Source organism: Lathyrus oleraceus, chromosome 5 (genome assembly GCF_024323335.1).
Source record: "Lathyrus oleraceus cultivar Zhongwan6 chromosome 5, CAAS_Psat_ZW6_1.0, whole genome shotgun sequence".
Taxonomy (NCBI): Eukaryota; Viridiplantae; Streptophyta; class Magnoliopsida; order Fabales; family Fabaceae; genus Lathyrus; species Lathyrus oleraceus.
The window spans coordinates 260,685,658-260,699,220 of NC_066583.1; the positions used below are offsets into that span (position 1 = coordinate 260,685,658).

A 13,563-nucleotide genomic window follows, 5' to 3' on the forward strand; every position below is an offset into this window, starting at 1 on the left:
TGAAGGTTGATGAGCTTATTGGTTCTCTCCAAACTTTTGAAATGGGTCTGTGTGAGAATGTTGAAAAGAAAAACAAAAGCATAACTTTTGTATCAAATACTGAAGAGGATTCAGAAGAAGGAAATATGGGAGGTGAGGAAAGCATATCAGAAGCTATAGCCATGCTTGGAAGACAGTTCAACAAGTTCATAAAGAAGGTTGATCAAAAGGGCAGACCAAATGTCAAGAACTCTTCATTTGACATCAGTAGAAGATCAAAATCTGAAGAAAAGTTCAACCAAGGCAAGGGAATCCAGTGTCATGGATGTGAAGGCTTTGGACACATTAGAGCTGAATGTCCTACCTTACTCAAGATGCAAAAGAAGGGACTATCTGTCACCTGGTCTGAGGGAGACTCAGAGAGTGAATCTGAAGTAGAATCTGCTAAACATGTCACTGCACTAACTAGTGTATGTGCCTCTGATGATGACTCAAGTGGAGATGAACTTACATTTGATGAACTTGCTGCTTCATATAAAGAGCTATGTGTCAAAAGTGCAGAAGTGTGTATACAAGGAGAAAAGCAGAAGAAACTCATCAAGGAGCTGGAAGCTAAGAAGAAGAAGCATATGACAGTCATAGATGGTCTAAATGGTGAGATAATCTTGCTGACCTCTAAGCTAGATCAAATGACAAAATCCATCAGAATGCTGAATAAAGGAACTGACACTTTGGAAGAGATTCTAAAGGTGGGACAGAAATCAGGAACCATGTCTGGTTTAGGATTTGCTAAGAAATCCTCAACTGAACTCAAAAGCTCAAAGGCTGAAGTTTAGAAAATCAAGCAGAAGTCACAACCAATGTCACAACATAAGGGAAACAGGAGGAGTAACCATCAGAAGAAGAAAGTTCAAAGATGGAGATGTCACTACTGTGGTAGATTTGGTCACATAAAACCCTTATGTTACAGGTTGCATGGTTATCCTAACAAGACCCCTCAAGTCAGACCTAAGCCGAAGGGATCTAAGCATAATGCCCCCATCAAGAAACAACAATAGGCTGCTAGATTAGCTCACACATCTCTAAGGACATCTACCAGAGAAGACTGGTATTTTGACAGTGGTTGCTCAAGACATATGACTGGGATGGAAAACTTATTGGTAGATAGACAACCTCATGCTACCAGTATTGTGACCTTTGGTGATGGAGCTAAAGGAAAAATCAAAGGGGTTGGTAAGCTGAATAGTCCTGGAGTTCCAGAACTGAAAAATGTGTTGTTAGTAAAAGGACTAACTGCTAATCTCATCAGCATAAGCCAGCTATGTGATCAAGGCTTCAATGTACAGTTCACTAAGGAAGAATGTGTTGTGATGAATGGAGAAAATAAGGAAGTTATGAGAGGAACCAGAACCAAAGATAACTGCTATCTATGGGAACCTGAAGTCTCAAACTATTCCTCAATGTGTTTCTTAACCAAGGAAGAAAAGGAAGGGAAACTGGGGCATAGAACACTTGGACATCTAAATTTAAGAGGAATGAAGAAGATCATATCCAAGGAAGCAGGTAGAGGAAGTCCCAAGATGATTATGGATGAAGGAAAAGTCAGTGGAGAATGTCAGGTGGGCAAGCTAGCCAAGATGTCACATCCTAAGCGTGGACATCCTAAAACATCCAAAAATCTAGAACCTTTGCACATGGACTTAATGGGACCTATGCAGATTGAAAGTCATGAGTTGTCCTCACCTATTATTCCTCATAAAAATGGTGTAGGTGAAAGGAAGAAACAAAGTTGTGTATCATTATCCACTACGGCAGCTGAGTACATAGCCTCTGGTAGCAGTTGTTCCCAATTGGTATGGATGAATCAGATGCAGACTGAGTACAATGTGTCGCAGCCTAAAAAATACAGGGGTGCGAAAAAACAACCGGCCAGAAAGAAGTGACAGAAGAGTCGCCACCGTGCGTTATTCATCCCAAAGGAGGGAAAGGAAACGCTCGAAGTAAACCTGGAGAAAGGGAAGGAAAAGACAAGGTCTCGCAACCAAATCTTGGGTTTGGGAGTCGGTTATGCGAAGGGAAGGTATTAGCACCCCTACGCATCCGTAGTACTCTACGGGATCCACTCTTGTTGTTCTTGTCTAAAGGGTGTGTGTTTATCTAATGTACTATTTACTAAAAGAAAAGGTCAAAGAAAATGACTCGCACGGATGTTGCATCCACTACATACGTATCTCATATGAGAATCAGAGTCTTCGTAGCTCAGCTACCTAAGGGTTAAGGATAAGTGTGCTCGCTAAGACATCGCGTCTTATGCCTACGTACCTCATCGGGAATGAGAATCAGAGCAAAACGTAGTTCAAACTAACTACGGGAACAAGGGTCTTGATTGCAACTAGGGCAAGAGAAAAGGAAAGTCTCGATCGCAACGAGGGCGAAAGCAAACAAGGATTAGTTGTTAGTTGTTAGTCAAACTCGGCAAGACATCGCATCTTGTGCCTACGTATCTCATCTGAACATGAGAATCAGAGTTGTCGTAGTTCGGCTACATAGGGATTGCCATCTGAACATGGACTTACAAAGGAGGACACTAGTTGTGTCAAAGGAGAGTGGGCGATGTGTTCACGTCCTAGCAGTAGGTGTCGCAGCTCGCTGAATCAAGTCTTAGGCAGTTACCTCTTTGCAATAGGATGGATTGACATGCCACAAGATCGGAGACGCACGGAAGGTCTAAAAGAAATGGGGAAGTTCTGCCCTAGAGTTGTCATGCAATATGTACTTAGGTGTTAGGATTTACAAATCTACATTCGGAAAAGCGTCATCTATCTCTACTCAACAATTGTGGCCGAAACATTGTTTTGTATCTCTTAAGACAATATATCTTTCATTTTAAAAGGTTTTTGATTGGTCGCACGGCGGCGAGAAAAAAAAGAGTTTGATTGGTTGGATGTGCTTTGAGTGATGGCGAGAACTAGGATTGGCGAGATATACATCTCGAATCCTAGCCTCAGGAGTGCATGGTATACACCATGTTCCATTTCCATCTTTATTTGCAAAAGTGTTTAATAGAGATTAAGTGTTTTTAGGTTTGATTGAGAAAGGGTTTGAAGAAACCGCATTGACAATTTTAGACGATGGCGAGAGCTAAGATTGGCGAGATATACATCTCGAATCCTAGTCTCAGGAGTGCATGGTATACACCATGTTCCATTTCCACCTTTATTGAAAAAGTGTTAAATAAGAATTAGGTATTTTGAGTTTTGTTGTGAAAATGACTTGACCTAGATCAAGTATTGATGGACGTTTGAGAAAGATTTGAATGAGTGTTTGAGAAAACAAAGTGGGTAAATTGGATGATGGCGAGAGCTAGGATTGGCGAGATATACATCTCGAATCCTAGTCTCAGGAGTGCGTGGTATACACCACGTTCCACTTCCATCTTTATTGAAAAAGTCTTGACTATGAATTAATATTTTTTGGGTTTTTATTAGAGAAAATGGCTTGACGTTGAATCAAGCATTTGATGAAAGTTTGAAAGAAAAGGAATAGAATAGGAGGGCGAAATGAATTGATTTGTTTATTGAGAAAATACTCGATGTTGGATCGAGTCATATTTTTGTATTTTTTTCAGAAATGGTGGATTTTACTCTTTGGTTAGTGTCTAAAACAAATAGAGAAATAAAACAATACAACATTATATACACATTGGGGAAGTGGGGTACATTTTGTCAAATGGGGATTCAAAATCATGAAATAATTAGATCAGGCCCAAACAACAAATGATGCGAAATATGAGTGTAAGTGCAAGAGAACCGGCTCATTGTAAGAAAGCCCAAGAGTAAGCTATGTGAGGTTGATGGCGATGCTTAAAAAGCAATCGACTTACAAAGGTGTGGAAAATGGGCTCGATATTAAATCGAGAAAAATATGATTTTTATAGTTTAAAAATGGTTTTGAATGAATGATGAAATTAAAAGAAAACAAATCTATGTTATGATAATGAAACTATGAAAATAATAAAGCATAAACATAACAAAAAATGTTAAAAGAAAATAAAATGCTAAAAGAAAAATAAAATACTAAAAAAAAAAAGCTACACATGAGTATTGAACCTACCCCACTCAAGACTATGATACTACCCTTCTCCACCAGACCACTCATGGTTATTTATTATTTTGATGCTACTTTAAATATATAAACCAAAATAGATTAAACATTAGAATAAAAACTAAAATAAAAAAAGTCTGTTGGACTACCAGTAGTTAAACCCAGCCGCTTGGCTGTTGGGTTTTAGAGATTAGGAATTGGGAATACTAAATAACATTTAACTAAAACTAGTACCAATAAACCATAGTTAATGACCATTGAGAACTCTAAACGTTCAACCATTGGGATTTAAAAGTCTGCTAAAAAAAAGACAATAATGAATAAATAAAACAAGAAAAGGAACGGTGAGGACACGAAGGAAAGTCCAGAATCCCAATCGTCCTCCTCTCTCTATCTCGCCATCGCTCTCAGCAGAAAATTCTCAATCGCGTCCCTCTCAATCTCAATCACTCTCAACCTCACTCAATCGCTCTCAACCCAGACGCTCATTCAAACTCAAATGCTCAACAAAAGAAATCTCACATTTGGCGACGACGAATCAGGTGAGCTTAAATCTTCCTCCTCCTTTCCAATACCGGTTTTTTTTTATTTGGGATTTAGGGTTTTGATTTGCTTTTAAGTTTCAATTTCGCCTCCGATTTTTCGTTGTTCATCCCTTCACTGATTCATTTTCTATTTATGCTTTACAAATTAGGGTTTCAAAGGGTGTCTTTGATGTTCCAGAAGAGTAACTCTGCAAAGCACTTTGGATGTTCTCAGAATCAAATCGCCCTGTTAATGCTAAAACCGAAAATGGTATTCTGAGCTCGTGCTTTCTTCCTTATTTTTGTCTTAATTCTAATTTGGGAACTTTTCTGACTTTTAACGCTTGCCAATTGACCCTACCTTTTTTACTGCAGTGAAATTGGTAAGCTTTGGTTCAGAGTTTCATATTCGAAACCAAGATTCGTTATGTGTTCAGCTCAAATTTCTTTGTGAAATCCTGTTACGGTATACAACTCGGTTCAACGGTGCGATTTTGGTACGGTTCAAGCACAATTTCGGTACGATTTAGCGTTTGTTTTGTGTTTCAAATTCTTTTCCTTCTCCACCGTGATGTTATTGCTGATTGGAGCTCTGTTTTGCCTTGTGAATTGACGTTTCATAACTTACTTACACACCAAGTGTTGGGTGAAATGTATGAACCGAAACCTTTCGCTTTTCTACCTTGAAACTTCTTGATTGCAGGTCTGTGACACTGTCATCTCGTTGTGGTCGGAGAATTTTTGGAGAATTGGTGTTGTATCAGCCACTTTGCAACTCGCACACCAAATGTTTGGTAAAATTCCTTAACCAAATTTCTTTTCTTTTCTGTTTCGGTTTCTTGTAATTAAGGTGCTGAATTGTCGTGCTATTGGTGATGATTGTTGGAACGGTTTTAAGTTGCTGCAAGCTTGTTGTGGTTATTTACGAAGTATCCTGATTTCTTTCACTGACAATCTTTTCCCTCCACGTATCAGCCCTGCTTTGACCGTCAAAATAATTGGATGCAGGTTCACGAACTTCGTCGTATGTGTGTTGTTGCTGCATTATATCATCTGGTTTGATATCCAGCCTGCGCTTTTTCAGCAAGTGGGATTATTTGGATCTTGAATGAAAGATCCTGCAACTTGTGCACCCATTTGGTGCGAAGACGGTCCAGTTTGAGAAGTAGGCAAATGCATAGAACTTGAAGCACCCTGCAGCTTCTGTTGATTCTGCTGCAATTGGTGAGCCTTATGATCTTGATGAGACCTTTCATGTGTGTTACGGATTGGTGAACTTATATAGAATTGTTATAATTGGTGTTATGCAGGATTTTGAGTATGACATATTCCTGGGAGCTACATGCTTAGAACCTGTACCGTGCAACCGGTCCCTTAATGTATACTTGTATTGTTCTTGCAACATCTGCTTCTCTCCACGAACGTTGCCTTTGAAGTTCTCGCATCCGGTTGAGCATTACGTGTTGTTTGTAAAAGCTGCATTCACTTATCCAGGACTGCTGTCTAAAGTAAGACTGAAACATGTCGGATGGTCGACTGAATTAGTTCTCACGCCATCACAGGTAAAAACATCAACAGCATTCTGGTTGCATTTATAGGCAGCTGTAGAATTTCCATTCAAATCATGTTCATCTGCACATTCAAGATGATCTTTTCTAACCCTTAGCAACTTGTTCTCTTGTTCAACTTTGCAGAGATCAATGCTTGCGAGAAAGGGCGCCCTTGTGGAGCCAAGAATATGTGTTGGCGGCGACGAAACAACCGTGAAAGTCATCATTTGAGCCCTTGAGCGCTCATGTGCCTTTATTGCCTTTTGTTGATTTTTTTAACTTGTTCTTCAAACAGTAACATAATTACTTTTGTAAGTGGTTAGCTTTTGGCTTTGTAAGTGAATTATATCAGTAATTACCGTGTGTTTTTTTTTAATCATAATATGTACTGAATTTGTTTCAAGCTTGAGCTATTCCAGTCTTGGAAGTAAAAATGCGGTTGAGAATAGCTGTGAGTCGCACACCACCTTGGGCCAGCCTTTTCTCCACAATAGGCAGTCGAGAAAGGAAGTACTCATCTTTTAAAGTGCTTCCCGGTGTAGCATTCCTATACGCAAACTTGCATGCCAAGCTAACGCTCTCAGAAGCATACCAATCTGGACATGCTGTGTAGTTGTGTGCACAATGTTCCCAAATAGATACATCATTTGACCAAATATCAGTAATATTCTGTTGAATAGCCTGTATCATAGTTGAAAGATCTGAGCCATAGAACATTTTCAGAGCAGACTCAATAATCATGTTATCCCATACATGATGAAGATTTGTTTTCCTCCTGTACCAACGAACTGTTATCGAGTTTCCACCTAGGTCTCCGGTAAAACCAACATGTAGGGGCTGATGTACATCCCCAACAAAATGTGACAAGAACAAAAGTGCCTCTGTCAAATTATAGTTAAATTTAGATGAAGCATCCGCATAAGCTAATTTTAATTGCATCGTATAATTGTGAATTGCTCCAGTAAGACACCTATGCTTCCGTCCATAAGAATCATGACAATCTCTGCAGTATTGATAATTACACAAAAAATCAGGTGTATCAGCATAATGCAAAGCACTACTCCAATGATAATGGAAGCGAATTTCATCAGGCCAAGAGCAAAGTGCAGCAAGATCTCCATGAGCAGAATCTGGAAGCAGTTGTTTCACTGCAAAAAGAGCATCTTCACTAAGATACTCCTGTGTAATTTTACAAACCACATAGTGTCCCTCTTTTCCCCAACCAAGAACTGTTGGTATCAGTAACAGAACTAAGAGTGCTATCAATCGATCATCACTACCGATAAACATAGAAGAAATCATCGAGATTGTGTTTCCATAAATATTGCACGGTTCATAGGAGTACCATTCTTTTCATTCTCCAAATTTAGAAGAAAATATCCCTAAATTTTATTCTTCAATTTTAAACTTACTTGTTTTTCTAGATGAATGACTTCGTAGAAATCATTAAACGTGAAGTGGTCATGAAGAGAAATGCAAATGACTGATTTGATGGGAAAAAATTTCAGAGTCAAAATCGGGGTATGACAGTTGCCCCTATTTAAGTATCTTCAACTAGAGAATATGAGGCAAGACACTCTTCATATGATCATAGTGGGAGATGGTTAAATACTAAGAAGACCCGGATTTTGATCCTGAATCCCTATGAAATAATTAACAATGCCTGTCAGAATCGGCAAAGAAGCAATCTCAAAAGAAGAATCCGTCTGATACGGTGAAAATCGGCCTGAGTACCGAAACAGAAAGTTGATCTGGATACCAAAATAAATGGTAACACAGGAATACCCATGGCCTGAACGCCGCACATTAGTCTGAACACTAAGCATCGGAATATGAGAGTATCAATGTTGGTCTGATCACCGGAAATCTGGCCTGAACACCACTTCGATCTGAAAATCGGAAAACTGGCCTGAATGCCACAAGTACTTCGACTTGATCGTCGGAAACTTCTTCGATCTGAATATCGGAAAAACTGGCCTGAATGCCACTTCGGTCTGGATACCGGAAACTGGCCTGAATGCCACAAGTTGCATCGACCTGAATATCGGAAACTTCTTCGATCTGAATATCGGAAACTGGCCTGAATGCCACTTCGGTCTGGATACCGGAAACTGGCCTGAATGCCACAAGTTGCATCGACCTGAATGTCGGAAACTTCTTCGATCTGAATATCGGAAACTGGCCTGAATGCCACAAGTACTTCGACCTGATCGTCGGAAACTTCTTCGATCTGAAAATCGGAAACTGGCCTGAATGCCACTTCGGTCTGGATACCGGAAACTTCATGCCTGTCAGCCTCGGCAGAAATAGGGAAAATGATAATTGAGGCGGCACGTGGGCCAACGACCTACGCCGGGGATAATAAGTCAAGAACAACCTTCAGTCTGAATACTGGAAGCAACTTCTGGCTTATCATTGGGGATACCGAGAATGTTTCATGCTTACATGCGTATGTTTGAATTTTTCAATGGCGTAATGCTCCATGAAAATGGAAATGCTACGCGATTTGGGAGGATGCAATGCAATATGATTCTACATGCAGGGATGCGAAATGCTGGGGAGGATGCCAAGCCGAAGCAAGGAATCCTGTTGGGGAAATGATCACAATCTTCTAGACCCTGGCAAGGCTGCTGGAGATGCACAACGCAAAGGACTATGTGGGGAAATGACCCGCCACACGGTGTTCTAGCAATGACGAGATTCCGAGACTCTGACTGGGGAGAGAACGGCGCTGAAAACCTGTTGTTGGGGAAAGCGATAGTGGTTCTGGCAACCATAATCTACGAGAGATGACTCAGCAGGGGGGAAACACCGATACGGTACCGAGATTATGTTTCAAGGAAAGAGATCATCGATCTGGCATCGAGATCATCGATCTGGCATCGAACTATGAGGAGTAGCTGCTTCTCTTGGGAAGATACAGTCTGGCACTGTCAACTCCGCTGGGGATATATAGTCTGGCACTGTCAACTCTATTGGGGAGTGTATAGTCTGAATCACATGCTTGGGGAAGCACCATAGTGAGAACCTGCTGGAATCTTAAGGAAATGCCCCAAGTGTACCTGTTCTGAATAGATGATTCAAAGTACTTAAAATTTACAGCAATTTTAAATGTTCATTGAGCATGTACCTGTAAAGCTCTTATGTTTCATGATGCAATGTTTATCAAAAATTCGGACGTCATTTTTGCAAACAAAACAGTAAAATGAAAATGAACATAGAGATGTACTGAATAACATGATTTTATTGATTGAATGGCCTCTAAATAGGCATTTACATCAGGAAGCAATCCCTGGAAAGAGGTAATCGCAAAACAAGAATTAATCTAATGGCAATGTGAAATGGATTTCTATTGGGTTCCAATTCTGCTATGACTTGCCCGTCTTCAAGATCTTCCAGATGATCAGCCTTCTGAAAAGGTGATTAGATTGTTTTCTTCCTTTTGAAAGTTTCCAGTCATCGACATGAGATGAGATTCAGAACTACTCAGAACGCAGTCATTCGCTTAATCCCCAACTTTTGTCTGGATCGCCCTTTCGGGTTTTCAATCCACCGGGATACCCATTTTTGCCTAAGTTGCCTTCTTAGGTTTTCAACTTACCGGGTGTACGATCTTTTCATTTTTAAATCCCTAATTTTTGCCCGAACCTTTTCATTTTCTTGGTTTGTCAGGATGCCCATTTTTGCCTGGACTATTCTTTTTACTGTCCAGCGGGTCTATTTTATGCGAAGTATTTTTTAACTGCGTCTGAGTTTACCGGGGAAGTGAAATCTTCACCATCCATCGTTGCAAGCATTAAGGCCCCACCATCGAAAACCTTGGTGACGATATACGGTCCCTCATAGTTAGGAGTCCACTTGCCCCTGTGATCCGTCTGAGGAGGAAGGATCCTTTTCAACACCAAATCTCCGACTTGGAAACATCGAGGGCGCACTTTCTGGTCAAAGGCTCTCTTCATCCGACTCTGATACAACTGCCCATGACAAATGGCTGCCATTCGCTTCTCTTCGATAAGACTCAACTCATTGAACCTTGTCTGAATCCATTCAACTTCATCTAGCTTGACATCCAACAGGACTCTTAGAGAAGGAATCTCCACTTCAACAGGTAGGACTGCTTCCATACCATACACCAGGGAGTAAGGGGTCGCCCCGGTCGACATACGTACTGAAGTGCGGTACCCATGCAAGGCGAAGGGTAGCATCTCGTGCCAATCTCTGTACTTAACGACCATCTTCTGCACAATCTTCTTTATGTTCTTATTTGCTGCCTCAACAGCACCGTTCATCTTAGGACGATAGGGGGAAGAATTGTGATGCTGAATGTTGAAGTTCTGACACAACTCCCTCATCATTTTGTTATTGAGATTGGAACCATTATCAATAATGATTCTTTCGGGAATCCCATAGCGACAAATGATTTCTTTCTTGATGAAACGGGCAACCATATGTCTGGTGACATTCGCGAACGACGCTGCTTCGACCCACTTGGTGAAATAGTCGATGGCAACAAGGATGAAGCGATGCCCATTGGAAGCAGTCGGCTCAATCTTTCCAATCACGTCAATGCCCCACATTGCAAACGGCCACGGCGAAGACATCACATTCAGAGGATTCGGCGGTACATGCACCTTATCAGCATAAATCTGGCATTTATGGCACTTCCGAGCATACTTGAAACAATCTGATTCCATGGTCATCCAGTAATAACCCGCCCTTAACAATTTCTTAGCCATTGCATGTCCGCCGGCATGAGTACCGAAGGAACCTTCATGAACTTCCTGCATTAACATGTCCGCCTCGTGTTTGTCCACGCATCTGAGCAAAACCATGTCGAAGTTCCTCTTATACAGCAGATCGTCTTTGTTCAAGAAGAAACTGCCTGCCAATCTTCTCAAAGTCTTTCTGTCATTGTTGGATGCCCCTGCAGGGTACTCTTGATTCTTTAGAAAGCACTTGATATCGTGATACCAGGGCTTGTCATCAACCATTAGTTCAGCGGCAAACACATACGCGGCCCTATCAAGGCGCATAACATCGATCCTAGGAGCATGGTTCCACCGAACCACCTTGATCATGGAGGATAGAGTAGCAAGAGCATCTGCCATCTGGTTCTCATCACGAGGTATATGATACAGGTTTACTGTTGTGAAGAAAGTCAACAGTCTTCTCGTGTAATCTCTGTAGGGGACCAGAGTAGGCTGGAGAGTATTCCAATCACCATTCACTTGATTGATCACCAGAGCTGAATCTCCGAAGATGTCCAGAGTCTTGATTCTCAAATCAATGGCTTGCTCAATACCCAAGATACAAGCCTCGTACTCAGCTTCATTATTGGTGCACTCGAAAGTCAGACGAGCGGTGAAAGGCATGTGGGCACCTTTCGGAGTAGTAATGACAGCGCCAATTCCACTTCCTCTAGCATTGACAGCCCCATCAAACAACAAAGTCCACTTTTCGTTTGGATCAGGTCCCTCCTCAACAACTGGCTCTTCACAGTCTTTCATCTTGAGGAACATGATGTCTTCATCTGGAAAATCAAACTTCGTTGGCTCATAATCATCAATAGGTTGCTGAGCAAGATAGTCTGACAGAATACTCTCTTTGATGGCTTTCTGGGATGTATACTGGATGTCGTACTCTGTCAATACCATTTGCCAACGAGCCACCCTTCCGGTGAGAGCTGGCTTCTCGAATATGTATTTGACTGGATCCATCTTGGAGATTAGTAAGGTTGTGTGAGACAGCATGTATTGTCTCAATCGCTTAGCAGCCCATGCAAGTGCACAACATGTCTTCTCAAGCATTGAGTATCTCGACTCACAATTTGTGAACTTCTTACTCAAGTAGTAGATGGCATGTTCTTTCCTACCTGTCTCGTCGTGTTGACCGAGAACACAACCCATAGAATTGTCAAGTACTGTCAAGTACATAATCAGCGGTTTCCCTGGGACTGGAGGCATGAGGATAGGGGGATTCTGCAAATACTCTTTTATCTTTTCAAAAGCCCTTTGACAATCGTCATTCCACCTGATAGCCTGATCTTTCCTCAGCAATTTGAAAATTGGCTCACACGTGGCTGTTACGTGAGAGATGAACCTTGAAATGTAGTTCAACCTCCCTAAGAAACCACGGACTTGCTTCTCCGTTCTTGGCTCAGGCATTTCCTGTATTGCTTTCACTTTGTCAAGATCCACCTCAATCCCTTTTCCGCTAACAATAAAACCCAGCAATTTTCCAGATCTCACCCCGAAAGTGCACTTGTTCGGATTAAGCCTCAGCTTGAATTTCCTTAACCGTTCAAACAATTTCTGCAGATTCACCAAATGTTCTTCTTCTGTCTGAGATTTGGCAATCATATCGTCCACATAAACCTCGATTTCATGATGAATCATATCATGGAACAGAGTCACCATAGCTCGTTGATATGTTGCCCCAACATTCTTCAGGCCAAACGACATCACCTTGTAGCAGAAGGTGCCCCATGGGGTTATGAAAGTTGTCTTCTCCATGTCTTCCGGTGCCATCTTGATTTTGTTATAGCCAGAGAAGCCATCCATGAAGGAGAATACCGAGAACTGAGCCGTATTATCCACCAAAACATCGATGTGAGGTAATGGGAAATCATCTTTAGGACTGGCTTTGTTCAGGTCCCGGTAGTCGACACACATCCGTACCTTTCCATCCTTCTTAGGTACTGGAACGATGTTTGCGACCCATGGCGGATAATTGGTAACCGCTAGGAACCCTGCATCCAACTGTTTCTGCACTTCTTCCTTTATCTTGACAGCCATCTCTGGTCTTGTTCTTCTGAGCTTCTGCTTGACCGGAGGACAACCCTCTTTGAGAGGTAAACGGTGTACCACAATGTCTGTGTCAAGCCCTGGCATATCTTGATAAGACCAAGCGAAGACGTCAACATACTCTTGCAACAGTTCAATCAACCCCTTCTTTACATCGTCTTCCAAAGCAACCCCTATCTTGATTTCTCTCTTGGCGTCCTCGGTGCCGAGATTAATCACTTCAGTAGCCTCTTGATGTGGTTGAATGACCCTTTCCTCCTGTTTTAACAGCCTAGCAAGTTCTTCAGGCCTCTTCTTCAGCTTGGAAGATTGGATTTTCAAAGTCGAAGCGAGCCATAGCAGAACTGTTATCAATAGGATCCGGTGATGTGCATCTGCATGAGTGATGGTATGTGCTTATGAGTGTGAACAGTGAGTGAAAATTAAACAAAACATTGCCAAATATTTTTATTCTTTTGAAATTTTGAAAACTGCAAAAAATAGAAAGACAGTGAACAAGATTTTGAATGCAAAAGACGTCCTTCATTTATGATAAACAATGCAGGTATTCACATAGATGAGCCCTACAATGAGTCATTACGCCCTGGGCGAAACGTAAGACTT

At 41.4% G+C, this 13,563-nt stretch overlaps 1 protein-coding gene across 1 annotated transcript; it reads right to left on the reverse strand.

Annotated features, from left to right (window-relative positions):
• Window positions 1-6,528: 6,528 nt before the first annotated feature.
• LOC127083713 (endonuclease 4) lies at window positions 6,529-7,563 on the reverse strand. The gene has a single exon (XM_051024039.1). The coding sequence runs from the start codon at window positions 7,457-7,459 to the stop codon at window positions 6,557-6,559; it is 903 nt and encodes a 300-aa protein (XP_050879996.1). The 5' UTR covers window positions 7,460-7,563; the 3' UTR covers window positions 6,529-6,556.
• Between the last annotated feature and the right edge of the window lie 6,000 nt (window positions 7,564-13,563).

Coding starts and splice junctions, on each gene's coding strand:
- LOC127083713 (XM_051024039.1), bottom strand. CDS start 7,459: ATGATTTCTTCTATGTTTATCGGTAGTGATGATCGATTGATAGCACTC.